The sequence below is a fragment of the Peromyscus maniculatus genome, chromosome 23 (assembly GCF_049852395.1).
Source record: "Peromyscus maniculatus bairdii isolate BWxNUB_F1_BW_parent chromosome 23, HU_Pman_BW_mat_3.1, whole genome shotgun sequence".
In the NCBI taxonomy this organism is placed as follows: Eukaryota; Metazoa; Chordata; class Mammalia; order Rodentia; family Cricetidae; genus Peromyscus; species Peromyscus maniculatus.
The window spans coordinates 7,073,672-7,087,500 of record NC_134874.1 but is presented as its reverse complement, the minus strand read 5'-3'; the positions used below and the strand labels follow the sequence as shown (position 1 = coordinate 7,087,500).

At 51.8% G+C, this 13,829-nt stretch overlaps 1 protein-coding gene across 3 annotated transcripts in view; it reads left to right on the top strand.

The window, feature by feature from the left end:
* Bicdl1 (BICD family like cargo adaptor 1) overlaps positions 1-13,829 on the top strand; it is a 101,428-nt gene that overhangs the window by 77,163 nt on the left and 10,436 nt on the right. For 2 of the 3 annotated variants that reach the window (XR_013047620.1, XM_042268326.2), the window contains exons 4-7: positions 1,166-1,312; positions 6,735-6,914; positions 7,589-7,807; positions 8,969-9,112. Coding sequence is in view for 2 of the 3 variants with exons in the window: in XM_042268326.2 (XP_042124260.2) it covers positions 1,166-1,312; positions 6,735-6,914; positions 7,589-7,807; positions 8,969-9,112 (690 nt within the window). In the remaining variant the exon portion in view is untranslated. The remainder of the gene's footprint in view (positions 1-1,165; positions 1,313-6,734; positions 6,915-7,588; positions 7,808-8,968; positions 9,113-13,829) is intronic. The other variant, XM_042268327.2, reaches the window with a different exon arrangement.

The following is a 13,829-nucleotide window of genomic DNA, read 5'->3' as shown; positions in this document are numbered from 1 at the left end:
GCCAGGAAGGATTTGTGCCCTGAGCAAAACTCTAATGCAGAGTGGGGGCAGCCAGGAGGCAGAAGGAAAGGGAGAGAGAGCCCAGGGACCTAGAGCAGTTAAACACTTATTAAATTCTCCCCTAGAAAAGTGCTGAGTTCCGTCCCCAGAGCTTAGTCAAGGAAGAGCCTTAAGGCACTCTCCAGACTGGACCACAGAGAAGGGGAACATCTTGACCATGCCAGGAAAGTATTTACAAGCACGCAGGTAGATGAGACATAAGTGTGACAGGGAACTCACAGATGGGAGGAGCAGGGTCAGGAAGGATCTTAGGACTTCCAGAGCCCTTCCCTTCCCCACAGCCAGTTCTGCTTGGAAAAGCTTTCTGGAGCCCCTGGACCTGGGAGTGTCCTGGGTAAGGCATTTCTGGCCTTGAGGAGCAGTGACTGAGCTTCCTCCTTGCAAACATGGAAACCAGAGAAGACTGGGCATCTCTTTCCTCGGCTTTCTCCCTGACACTGAAGAGAGCAGACAGGCCTTACAGAGAAATGCATGTGTCTTGACGTTGACTTCATTGTGCAAAAGAATGAGCCTTTTCCAGAAGGGAGATCCCTCTTCTCTTCACGGATGACTTGTTCAAATTACCTATGAGGCCATTGTGTCATTCCTTTCCAGGGCCTGGGCTGGTATAGACACTCCACCTTCTATACCCTGCTGGCTTCTTGTCAGCCAGGGATCTGGGTCTGAGCTGGGACGCTGGCCCCAGGGGAATCAGCAGGAGGAAGAGGAGGCAGTGAGTCTGCTCTCAGGGGATTTCCTGGTGCTTAGGACTGGAGGAGTAGGCAGATATGGTCCTGCTGTGCCAGAGTAGGGCTGAGGGCAGCCAGGGTGGGGCCTTCTCTGACTTATCTCTGGAATTTACAGAGCACTAGCTATCCTTCCTCTGCCTGGCAGCCCACATGCTGGCTTCCCCTGGGCTAACTCCTACCCCTTCCCGGGCACCTTCCAGAAGGGGAGGGCCTTTCCCTTCAGCCCAGGATTACACAGCTCTGTTCTCCAAGTCATGTCTCTGGGCACAGTACCCAGAGACACACATACCTTCATATTTGGGGCCAGGCCCTCCTCCTACGCTCTCACCCAGATAGAACTCCATCCACACCATCCTGTGTGCTCTCCATCTTTGCAGATCAAGATGCTGTCAGATCGGAAACGGGAGCTGGAGCATCGGCTCAGCGCCACCTTAGAGGAGAACGATCTGCTTCAAGGGACCGTGGAGGAGCTGCAGGACCGGGTGCTGATCCTAGAAAGGCAGGGCCATGACAAAGACCTGCAGGTACAGGGCAGAGATGCTGTTCCGTAGAGCTGGGGCGGGGGCGGGGGCGGGGGCGGGGGGGGGGGGGGGTGGTTAACCAAAAAGGAAAGGCAGTGAGGCCAGCACCACTGCTGGTGTCCATCCGGGTAGGTGACTCTGAGATCTCCACGGGGGGGGGGGGGGGGGGGGCGCGGGGGGGGGGGGCGGGGCGGGTGTCCGTCTTGTAATTCCCTAGGGGGTTCCACCATGCCTGTAGCTGGGTTAAGTACATTGTGGTCCTCAGGTCATCCCTTCCATGTGTTCCGAGCCACCCCTGGTCCCTAGAGCAGCGTCACATAGTCCTTTCTAGGCTGTTCGTGGCTGGAGCACTCAGAGTCTCCTGGCCTCCCTAGCATTTGTGAAATCTGCTAGAAGATTTCCAAGGGAGCCTGGGGATCTCTGTTCTCAGCTCCCGGTGCTCTCTACTGCTGCTGTTGCCCGGCAGAGGGATTTAGTTGGCTGGCAGAAACAGAACAGAAACCAGGAACCTTCCCACAGAACCCAGCAAGACATTCTCAGCTTCTGCCTATTGCCAGGAAAGGCACAGGCCAACCCCTTTGTGAACCTAATTGGTCTTCTTTAACCTCCCTGAAGGAAACTGCTTCTTAATCATGTTTGTCCTTGTTTGGGAACTGCCACCAGGCCTCAGATGAAAAACCAAGCGTAGACTTGACAAGAAATAACCCCCAAAACAGAAAAATAATCCCCCAGTCTCCCCAGAAACAGAGGGTAGCATCTGTTCCCAGGGTGCTTTGCCGGGCTGGCCCTACAGAGCAGGAGAGCATTATTTCCCTCTGCATGGTGGGGAGGGTACAGTGAGTTGTTTGGTGTCGCTTGTGGGCAGGTGGTTGGGCAGGTAATACTTGAATGCCAGGTAAGTCCCTACCGAAAGACCAGGCCACGAGGCCCCACTGGGCTCCAGGGAGGCTGTTCAGAAGTTGTGATGTAAGATGACATTTTAACTGAAGCCGAGCATGGTGCTGCGTGCCTGTGATCCCAGCACTTAGGAGGCTGAGTCATGAGGAATGGAGTTCAGAGTTAATCCGGGATGTACAGCGATTGCAGGCCAGCTTAGGCTGTATAGAGACGGTCTCAGACAAGAAAAGGAAGCACCTTCTGAGGCTGGAGTCTGTAAGAACACCTGTCACTGCCTCTGTAACTCAGCTGTACCCAAGCAGTTGGCCTCTCTGAGGGACATGTAGTCCTTGTCGTCGTCCCCACCCTGCGATTTTCGTTCTCTCAACTAATAACTTTCCGTGTGGTAGTGTGGTGGGGCCTCGGCAAATGCTGCATAGAGGATAGGGCTCATGGTAGCTCTGTAGTGGGTGGGGCTTGGCCAGCAAGCGTAGACCCTGGTTTCCATCCCCAGCACCACAGAAATGGAAGAGCTTGAGAGCTTTGGGGCGGGGGGGGGGGGGGGGGGGGGGGCCCGCATGGGACCTGTTCTAAAGCCTCACAGCAGGTTTTGAAATGCAGAGGAATTTGCCCATTTCAAGGTTAATGATGACAAACAGCAGTGTTGGAGGTCACTTTCCTAGTGACTGGAGAGCGCTCATAGACTTCTCTGAAGCCTACAGAAAACACATTGTTTATCCAGAGTCATGTTCCAAGCCCTTGATAGAGTGGAGACTAGAAACCTTCCCTGACCGGCCCTGGACAGCTGGTTCTCCTGTTGCTCATCTACCCTTGCCAGTCCTCTTGGGGTCCGCGGGAAGCACTCCGCTGCTAACTGAGATAGGACCCGGGGGAAAAGGGAAAGAAGCACAAAACCCGGAAAGAGCCAAAAGAAACTTTGAGCCCAGCATGAAATGCAAATGAAAATTAGTTCCACTCCCTGAACCTGGAAACGGAGGGAAAGAGCCAGGACCAGGCTGGACCTGCTAGTGCTCCCTGTGTGGGTGGCCTGTGTGTACTGCTGGGTCAGGAACCCAGGTCATGCCTGCCGATTGGCATGCAGGAGGAAGAGAGGTGGCCCACACACATACAGGGCCCCAGCAAGTCAGAACATCCCCACCCCTTTGGGGGATCGTATTTATTCTCACCTTTCCTCCATGTGTGACTTCTGTTTATGTAAAATCTCCTTAAGTCGCCACAAGTTACTAGCCTCCTCAGGAAGTCCTCTCACCAAAGTGGCCTCAACTGACAGAGGGAAGAAAAAAATCCAGCTGACCCAGGTAGCACTTGAGCAGTCCTAACCCGGATTTGTAAGATGTTGAGTCAGTGGCCTTGGAATGTGTTGAATCCCTTGATTTGAAATCCTCAGATAAGGTTGAGTAGGAGGCTGAGCAGTAAAGGCAAAGTCTCCATCAGCAGGGGAGCCCATTTGATCCGTTTACTGTGTGACGGAGGCCCTGCTGTCAAAACCTTTTTATACATTTGTTTGTGTGTGTGTGTGTGTGTGTGTGTGTGTGTGTGTGTGTGTGTGTGTGTCTGTGTGTCTGTGTGTGTGTTGTGTAGGTGTACCTGCTTCAGTGCACATGTAGAGGAGAGTGTGTGTGTGTGTGTGTGTGTGTGTGTGTGTGTGTGTTGTGTAGGTGTACCTGCTTCAGTGCACATGTAGAGGAGTGTGTCTGTGTGTGTGTGTGTGTGTGTGTGTGTTGTGTAGGTGTACCTGCTTCAGTGCACATGTAGAGGAGAGAGTGTGTGTGTGTGTGTGTGTGTGTGTGTGTGTGTGTGTGTGTGTAGAAGCACACACCACAGTGTACATGTGGAGGTCAGAGAAGAATTTTTCTGAATCACTTCTCACTTTCCAACACATGGATCTTGAGGGTCAAACACAGGTCCCCAGCTTAGCGACAAGAGGCTTTGTCTGCTGGGCAGTTTCTCCCATCCCCACACAGATCTTTAAGCCACAGATCAAATCAGCTATGTTTTGTTTGTTTTTGTTTGAAAACCTTAGAATAGGGGTTAAAACTCACACTGTGTACTCACTTCATAACAAGCATTTTGTTAAACTGTTTTGTTTTGATTTTGTTTGAGACAGTGTTTCACTTTAGCTCTGGCTGACTCAGAACTTGATGGGTAGACCAGGTAGACCAGGGCTGGCCTTGGACTTGCGTCTGCCCTCCTGTCTCCCCCTCAAGTGCTGGAATTACAGGTAGATGTGCCGGTCTGCTTTACTAAACCTCGGGCAAGACTCTGCTTTAATACTCAGTAAAGAAGTCAGTTGTCCTGGGGGCTCTTAGCCCCTACAGAAATTCACAGGGCCTGACCCTGGCAGGTGGGTCGGTTCCATCAGCAGAGTGCAGACCCGTCACTGGGGGTGACCGTGAGGCAGATGCCCTGGGTCTAGACGTGGCTCTGGCCCTGCATGTGCCATCACACACCATCTTAGCCCCTCAGTGTCAAGAGAGAAGAAGGTCCCCTTTAGTGCTGTGAACTTAAACTTAACCACTGTACTAATAAAAGCGTTTCATTGCGTTCCTTTTCATACATAGAAATACACTGTCATCTTTCTTCCTTCCTTTTTTTTTTTTCCCCCAAGACAGGGGTTCTCTCTGAAACAGTCCTGCCTGTCCTGGAACTCGATCTGTAGACCAGGCTGGCCTCGAACTCACAGAGATCACCTGCCTCTGCCTCCCAAGGCATGCACCACCACAGCCACACTCACTCTCACCTTTCTTATACAAAAGTGTTCTTTCTTTCTTTTTTTTTTTTTCCTGATTTTTTCTTTGAGACAGTTTCTCTGTAGCCCAGACTGTCCTGTAATTTGCTCTGTAGACTAGGGTGGCCTTGAATTCAGAGCTCTACCTCTTGCCTCCTGAGTGATGTGATTAAAGGCATGTGCAGCCACGCTCATCTAGATACCATTTCTTATTTTACAAGATTCCTATAGTTACCGGGCTCTTCCATGGTTTGATTGTTTTTTTCTGCGCATCTGTCCAGGTGGTGAATCAGTCACTGACCAGAGAATGAGGCACCTCCTGGCCTTTTGTTCCCTTGCTGTTACAATTAATTAAACACTTTGGAGTGTGTGTGAGTAATTGAACTAATTGTACCCAGTTCATGAGAACTTGTACTGAACTGTGGGAACTTCTCCTGCTGAGATGTATGTGGAGTTGCCTAGAGAATAATTGTAAAGCCTTTTGCCACTGAACATGCTGCTTGTAATTGTGCTGAATGCTTCCTAGGAATGTCTATTTCCTGTAACCCTGGTTTGTTATTTTATTTTTTCTTTCCTTCCAAGATTTCCTAAAACTGGGGCTAGAGGAGTTCCCACTGTCCCAGCAGGTGTTGCTGAACAGGGACGAGGCAGCGCAGCTTGCCAGATCTTGTCCTGTCAGCAGCCGGGCTCCAGCCCTTCCTAGTTAGGGCTCTTCCAGGCCAGTAGCCAGCCACTTCCTGGCAGTGATGGCTTGAAGGTGAGGCTCCAGGCCCCTAGAGGATTGCCCAAAGTCCGTGTGAAGCACTGGCTCCCCTAACGAGAGCCAGAGCTCTGAGTGGCTGCCATCCATGCCGAAGCCTCTGCATCTGCAGGAGGTACAGTGGCCTTGGGGAGTCTGGGAACGGCACAGCCCACTCTGCAGCGGCCCGGGCGTTGGAGACCAGCAGCGCCCAGTACTGAGCTTCAGTCCCAGCCCAGCCCCAGCTGTGTTCAGCCAGTGGCAGTCTGAAGGCAGGAAACACAGGCGCACACCACACTGTCACCCCAACCTGTGCCTCTTTTTAAAGAGACGACGACGATGGCTCCAGAAAGACCACTTTATTAAAAAAAATAAAATAAAATCCCAGGAAGTCTTTGCCCACTAACCTGTGTGTGTGTGTGTGTGTGTGTGCGTGTGTGTGTTTACAAGCACATATATATGCATGTGTGTACATGTGGATGCCTGAGATTGGTATTGGGAGTCCTCCTCAGTCACTCTCCACCTTATGTTTGTGAATGAGAGCCCATGTGCCATGGAACACATAGAGGTTAGAGGACAATTTCTAGGAGTTGGTTCTCTACCCTCATTGTGGGTTCTGGGAATCAAGTCCAAGCCCAAGACTTGTATGGCATCTCTCTCTCTCTCTCTCTCTCTCTCTCTCTCTCTCTCTCTCTCTCTCTCTCTCTCTCTCTCTTTGATGGGTTTTTTCTGTACAGCCCTGGCTGTCTTGGAGCTCACTGTGTAGACCAGGCTGGCCTCGAACTCACAGGGATTAAAGGCGTGCACCACCACGCCCACCCCTTGAATCTTTTCCACCACTGGGTTCTTCTAGTAACTTTTCCCCTGAAATTACTGAAGGAGGGAGTTGTTGGTTATTTCCAGGGCCGGGTCTTGCTGACTGTGGCCCCCACACACCCTGGTAGGTTCCTCCCAACTCTGCCGTCCTGTGAGTTGGCGGCAGGTCGAGCCGTGGGGTCGGGTCCTGGGCACTGCCGCTGCGGTGTGGACACGGTGCCCAGCGTTTGCTCTCTCGCCCCCAGCTGCACCAGAGCCAGCTGGAGCTCCAGGAGGTGCGGCTCTCGTGCCGGCAGCTGCAGGGGAAAGTGGAGGAGCTCACGGAGGAGAGGAGTCTGCAGAGCTCCGCTGCCGCCAGCACGTCCCTGCTGTCGGAGATCGAGCAGAGCATGGAGGCCGAGGAGCTGGAGCAGGAGCGGGAGCAGGTGCTGATGCCACTGTGTGCTGTCAGGAGGAGTGGGCGCAGGCTTCTCACCATCCTGGGTCAACACTGTACTGCCCTTGACAGAGGCTCTAGGGCCTGCAGGGGCCCCTGTGGCCGCAGGCTGGGGCAGCGCTCGGCTGCTGAGGGCACTGACGCCTTGAGCAGGGCACCAGAGCACAGCGTCCTCTGCTCAGTCCTCTGCTCAGTCCCTCCTCCCTGTATCTCCTCGGAGGTAACCCAGAGTCCTCCGGCATTTGCAGTCCATCCCTCCGTGCCATTTGTCCCTGTGTGCCTTCCGTAGTCACTCCTTCCCCAGCCAGGCCCCGACTCCAGTCACTGTAGCTAAGTACGCAACAGAGATGCTTTGCATGGCCGATTAGTTGATTAGAGGGAGGATAAGAATTGGTGTATCTGGTCACGGGCACTAGGAAGACTGAGGCAGAGCGGTTACAGCAAGTTCCAGGCCAGCCAGGGCTACACAGGAATCTCAGAAAGAATTGGAAGTCTCAGATGTACTAGGTCCAAAGTAAGTATGATTTCTTAAGATAGACTATTTTAAAAACCAAGACAAGACCTTTGCCCCTAAAAACAGGGTTTCGGGTGTCTGGATCTGGCTTTCGGTCCTGACTAACCGGTCCTCCCTAGCGTTTAACGAGTTAACCCTTTGTGACGCAGCTGAGACTGCAGCTGTGGGAAGCCTACTGCCAGGTCCGCTACCTCTGCTCCCACCTGCGCGGGAACGACAGCGCCGACTCGGCCGTGTCCACGGACTCCTCCATGGACGAGTCCTCCGAAACCTCATCCGCCAAGGACGTGCCTGCCGGCAGCCTGCGCACTGCCCTCAGCGAGCTCAAGAGGCTGATACAGAGCATCGTGGACGGCATGGAGCCCTCGGTAAGGGTCACTGCAGGAGCCAGCCAGTGTGCAGGGGAACTCACTGTAGGTGGAGCCGCAGGCCCGGGCTGGAGCCTCCCGCGTCACTTGTCGTTTGTAGTACTGAGTACCAGTAACAGGAAGTAGGGGCCAGGGTCCCCTTCCTGATGCTGCAGTCCTGTAACACAGTTCCTCATGCTGTGCTGACCCCCAGCCATAAAGTTATGTTCATTGATACTTCCTAACTGTCATTTTGCTTCTGCTATGAATCCTAATGTAAATATTTTTGGAAATAGATGTTCACCAAAGGGGTCAAGACCCACAGATTGAGGACCACTGTACCATGGCGTAGTCCTTTTTCCCATATACTCCTGCACAAGGCCTTGGTGGCCTAGAGCTGGAGCGTTCTGCTTAGAAACACTGAAAAGAGAAATCTGTGTCTGGGTAAAACCCCCGAGTTTCTCTTCTGCACTTGGCCCTGATAGGAGGGCAACTGTTAGTGGGCAAGCTTTCAAAACTGAGCTTTGCCGGCCAGGGTGGCTCACAGTTGTAACCCCAGCACTCGGGAGGCAGAGGCAGCAGATCTCTGTGATTGGGAGGCCAGCCTGGGCTACACAGTGAGTTCCGGAACAGCCAAGGCTGCACAGAGAAACCCTGTCAGCACAGGAGGTTGAAGAGATGAACAGGGCCTTTGAGAATCCCAGAGGAGGCCTCTCAGGGGAAGGGGGATATTCTTCTGGCTTCCAGGGTGGACTGACATTTCTGCAGCTTCATGATGGGATTCTCCCTGACTTCTCTCCTGTTTCACCCTCCCAGAGTAGCTGTGTCTCTGTTACATTAGAGGCAGTAAGTCAAAGGGCAGGCGTTTCTGTCTGAACAGCCTGGGTTGATTTGTAGCCAGAGGGGAGCAGGAGGCCAAGTCACTGTGGGACGAGGAGGCTGTCCGTGGCATGGGCCATTCCTAACACATACACCCGCTTCTCCCAAAGCTTGAAATCAAAATGAGCTTTTCCAGGGTAAAATTAAACCCTGAAAAATCTCTCCCTCACCTCCCGTTTCATCCCCTCTCACTTCCCTTCACTCCTCCTCATCTTTCTACTCTCTCTATTGCGCCTGCCTCCATCACCCCCACTAATGGCCGCTCACCTTCCTCCCTGCTACCGGCTTCCCTCTTTCTGTCAGGGTGCCCGGAGAATGGACGATGAGTCATTAGAAGAGCAGATAAGGCAGACCAGTGAGGACTCCAGAGCCCTGAGAGAGCTCATGGAGGGAGAGAGGGGTAAACTGAGGCAGAGCCTAGAAGAGCTGCAGCAACTCCACAGTCAGGTGAGCACCGTCATTTCACAGTGCAGAGAAGGTACGTGGGTCTCTTATCCACTCCTCTTTTGAGAGATGCAGCTCCCCTCCATCACATTCTCAGGGGACTGTGACCCAGAGCTGAGGGACTGGGCGTCTTCAGGAGACAAAACCAGTCCTCGTTCTGCCCAGGTGAGATTGGCAGGGGCTGTGCTGGTTGTAGTTCCTGAAGTGGTGTGTCCACAGAGCTACAAGTTGGGCTAACGGGTGGGTGCTGACCACTGAAAGCCACAGCTCCCAGGCCACGAGCTGTCGAGTCAAGGAACAGTTGGTCCTTAGAGGTGTCAGCTTCCTCACCTTTGAGGGCCTGGTTTTCAGCTCTGGGAACGGACTCTTGGCCTTACTGTTCCTTTCTTGTTTGGCCGTGATGCCGTCTCTTGTGAACACTAAAGGACACTGACACGCTGGTCTGAAAAATGTTAGAGGACTTAGGAGGTGCTCCACCTAGAAGAAAGCTTTTGACACACTTTCTCTGGACCAGACGTACACGCAGGAGTGAGAACCAGGGGAGCGCCTGGACACAGCCCCACTTACTTGCCTATCCTGGCCTTGGTAAAAATGGCCTACACTTAAGATTCCTTCACTATAAACTGTCTTTTTTACTGTCATCTTAGAAAATACACCTACAGCCATCACTACTCTTCCTGTGAGGGGCCGGAGGGCAAGGGTGAAAGGTCACAGCTGTGGCTGGCTCCTAGCCAGATACGGGAGTGGGCTAGGCAGCCCAAGGCATGTTCCTGCCTCAACTCTAAGATCCTCTGAGGGTGGTTCAGACTTAGGACAGATTTCTAAACTAAATGAATAAAACACCAGAGAGCTGGGTCCAGAAGTTCTCTGAAGGGGTATAGTTCAGTGGCGGAGTGCTTGACTAGCAAGAGCAAAGCCCTAGGTTTGATCTCCAGCACTCCCAAAAGGAAAACAAAAAGATGGTTTAGAAGTTCTTTGGAGTTGGTGGCGCACAGTGTGGTGCCTGTAGTCATAGTGCTTTGGAAGTAACAGCAGGGGATTGGGAATTCAAGGCCGTCCTCAGCTCCATAATAAGTTCGTGGCCTGCCTTGACACTCTGTCTCAAATAAACCGAGAGGGTTAACGTTGTGTTGGTTGGTTGGTTGGTTGGTTGGTTTGGAGGTGGCGTCTCGCTGTGCTGCATTTGCTGGTATTGAACTCTTGGGCTCAACAGCTCCTCTTGCCTCAGCCTTCCAGGTGTATGTCAGTGCTCCTGACTCACTGATTTTAGATAAGTGCTTCCTTATTAGTGTTTGGTACTTTTTTTTTTCTTATCAGAGTTGAAAACTAAAAATTTCCCGGAGGACAGTATGTCATTCAGAAATACAGCTTACATATAGGTTGCCTAGAGTTTAGTTTGTAGCTTTAGGAGGCCATGTCTACTGAGTTTCCTTAGGAGTTCAGTTGAAGTCAGGTGTGGTGGTGTACGCCTTTAATCAGCACTCGGGATGCAGAAGCAGGCCAGCCTGATCTACAGAGTGAATTCCAGGACAACCAGAGTTGTCACACAGATAAACCATGTCTTGAAAAACAAAAGAAAAAGCTCAGTTGATAACTGGTTTAGGCCAGTTCCTGTGAGCTCCCTTTCCGAGAGTTCCCTAGACCCTACCCATGCCCCGTGTGGACTGTAGAATTGAACTTCTCTTCCAGAATACTCAAAAGAAGAAACCCCTTAGCTACAACTGCACCCACTAATGTGTCACCCCTGGGGGTCACACTAACACCCGAGGTAGGGTTTAGAGTTCGGACTTAGTCCTGAAAGTAGCAGCCAGCACTGGGGTTGGCCTTCCTCATGCAGACTTAGTTCACCATCTGCCATCTGACCACTCTACGCCCGGCACTGAGGCTAGGCCCTCAGCACACATGACAGCTGTGTGCAACACCTCATTCTGGGGTCTCTAAAACAGTGTTGGGACGGCAGTTGGAACGATCTCTGCTCTTTGGTGGTAGGGTGCAGACAAGGTTAGCCAGGACTGAGATTCCAGGAACAGCCAGACCAAAAGTTAAGCCTCCTCCAATCAATGATCCACTCTCAAATCCCATTGCTTTCTCTCTTGAGAATGTTCTTTACTCACCTGGAAACTGGGGAGAAGTCAGGCTGGGTGTGCTTCATGATGCCACCTCAGAAACTAACCAGACTTTTAACTGCTAATTATCAGTTGGAGGAAAAATTCATAGCCAGCATGAAGATGCACCACCTCTCTCTCCTCTGTCCCCAGCATCCTCCTTGACATTGATGAGTACAGAGCAGCCACCAGCAGATGGAGTGGGTCTTCAGGATTAATTGTACAATATAAAAGATAAGCACCCAGGAGCTGGAGAGAGGGCTCATCAGTTAAGAGCACTTGTTGCTTTTGCAGAGGACTCAGGTTCAATTTCCAGCCTACATGGTGGTTCACAGTCACCTGTAACTCCAGTTCTAGGGGATCCAGCACTCTGTCCTGATCTACAGAGGCACCTGGCACACACAGGGTATACATACATACATGCAGGCAAAACACTCATTCACATGAACTACATAAATCTAAAAAAAAAAAAAAAAATGTAAAGAAAAGCAGATATCCATGAGGTCCCTGCCCCTGTTCACTTGGTAGCCTAGGCATTCGGAGCAACCAGACAGCCTTTTCTGTGAGTCTTTTTTGCAAGATATTCAAGGCAAGTGCTCAGGGCTTCTCGGAACTCTTGGTGTTCTGCTTGGCTTTCTGTTGTAAAAGAATGCTCATTGGGCTTACAGTCCAGTCACAGTCTGTCATTGAGGGAAACCAAGGCAGGAGCTGAAGCAGAGGCCCTGGGGCGGGGGGGGGGGGGGGGGGGGTGCTGCTTACTGACTTGCTCCCTGTAGCTTACTCACTTAGCCTGCTTTCTTACCCAGTCCAGGACCACCTGCACAAGTGGCACCATTCACAGTGGACCGGGCCCTCGATTGACAGTCATTCCTTAATCAAGGAAAACGCCCCACAGACATGCCTACAGGCCAGTCTGATGAGGGCATTTTCTCAGTTGAGGTTCCCTCTTCCCAGATAACTGACAAAAACTAACCAGTCCACCACGTGGTATACTGTCTTCATCCTTCTGACCACTGCCACTTCAGACCTGCCTTCTTTCACAGCTAGCCCTGTGTATTACTTACCCATTTGTCCATGCTCCTGAGCCCAGCCACCTTCACATGGTGGCAGTTTTCCTGTGGTGTGACTTGAAAGCAGGGTACCTCCTGTGAGTCATAGGCAGCTTCCATATCAAGACATCGAAGTCATCCAGTCCCTGGCCACCCTGTGCTTCTGCACGCTGCCACCCTCCTTCATCTCAGCTCTTTCTTACCTCTGCACTAGCAAAGGTGAACGTGAGCACTAACAGTACCTGTGCACGCTCCCCAGTGTCCTCTCCTTCTCCCCTGCTGTCTGGAAGACCCTCCCCCCTGCCTGCTCAGGCCTCCACCCTGCTTACCCTTCAGTTGCTGAGCAGGTTCCACTTCCTCCTTGGAACTCTCTAGATCTTCCTGGAAGACCCCCTGGCTCCTCCTTATTCTATAACTACATTCCCATGTTGTTTTCCAGTAAAGCAGATCACAGACCCCATAATGACCAGTACAAGTTACCACTCAGCTTTTTTTCTCCGGGAGTTCCTAGCACAGGCCACCAGACTAAGTTCAAATGATTGTTGGGGGGAAGCTCAAGTTTCAGGGCTTCAGGGTCGGCTTTTTAATGCTGTTGAATTGTGAGGCCCTGTCTCCTTAGAAGGTGAATGTGGGGGTGTGGCCTAAGTGCGTGTGGAGACAAGCCCGATCCACTTTCTTGACAAGAGTGGGAAGAGTGGAGACCACATCCGCAGCGGGCAGTGTGATGAGGCCCTTCACGGCATTTGAGCCTTACTTCAACTCATTGGGGTGGGCAGGGAGTTGTTTTTGTTTTTCTGATTTCTGTATTCCTTCCTAAGAAGCTGGCTGTTGGGTTCTAGCTTCTTCAGGTTTTCTAGACCACGATGGAAAGCTTGTCTGGAGTTCTATTTGGCATATATTGGGTGTTGGTTGGTCCTGCCTGGCATCATGCCCAGCATGTGGTTTCACTTTTCTGCCCTTAATCAGCTGTCCTGAAGCCACACCACACTCCTTTGATCTGAAGAAATCTGTCTTTGCACATTCTTTCTAGGTCCAGGGTCAGGCAGTCAGGCCGCCAGACTGCTGGTACCTAGGGTAATGCTAAACCTCTCCACGGTCATCTCCACCTGGAGTGAGATGAGATGCAAACCAGAGCCTTTGCAAGAGTTCCAGACTGCACATTCCCCAGGCTTAGATTCCTTGTGTACCAGCTGTTAGCACCAGGAAAGGCGTAGCTTGCACAGTCAGTGCAGAGCGGGAGGCCCAGGGCCTTTCATTCCTTATTTATCAGGCTCTTAAGAATGCAAAATTTGAGGCTGGAGAGACGGCTCAGCAGTTAAGAATGCTGGCTGCACTTCCAGGGGGCCAGGGGTTGATTCCCAGCATCCACATGGCAACTTGTAACTAACTGTAACTCCATTCCAGGGGTCCAACAGTCTCTTCTGTTGTGGGCACCAGGTATGTGCCTGGCTCACAGATGCATGGGCAGGCAAGAACAAATACACCACACACACACAAATCTTATTTTTAAAAAATGCAGCAAGTTTCCAGTTTTCTCATCATTGGATGCCTTTTGCATTCATGCAG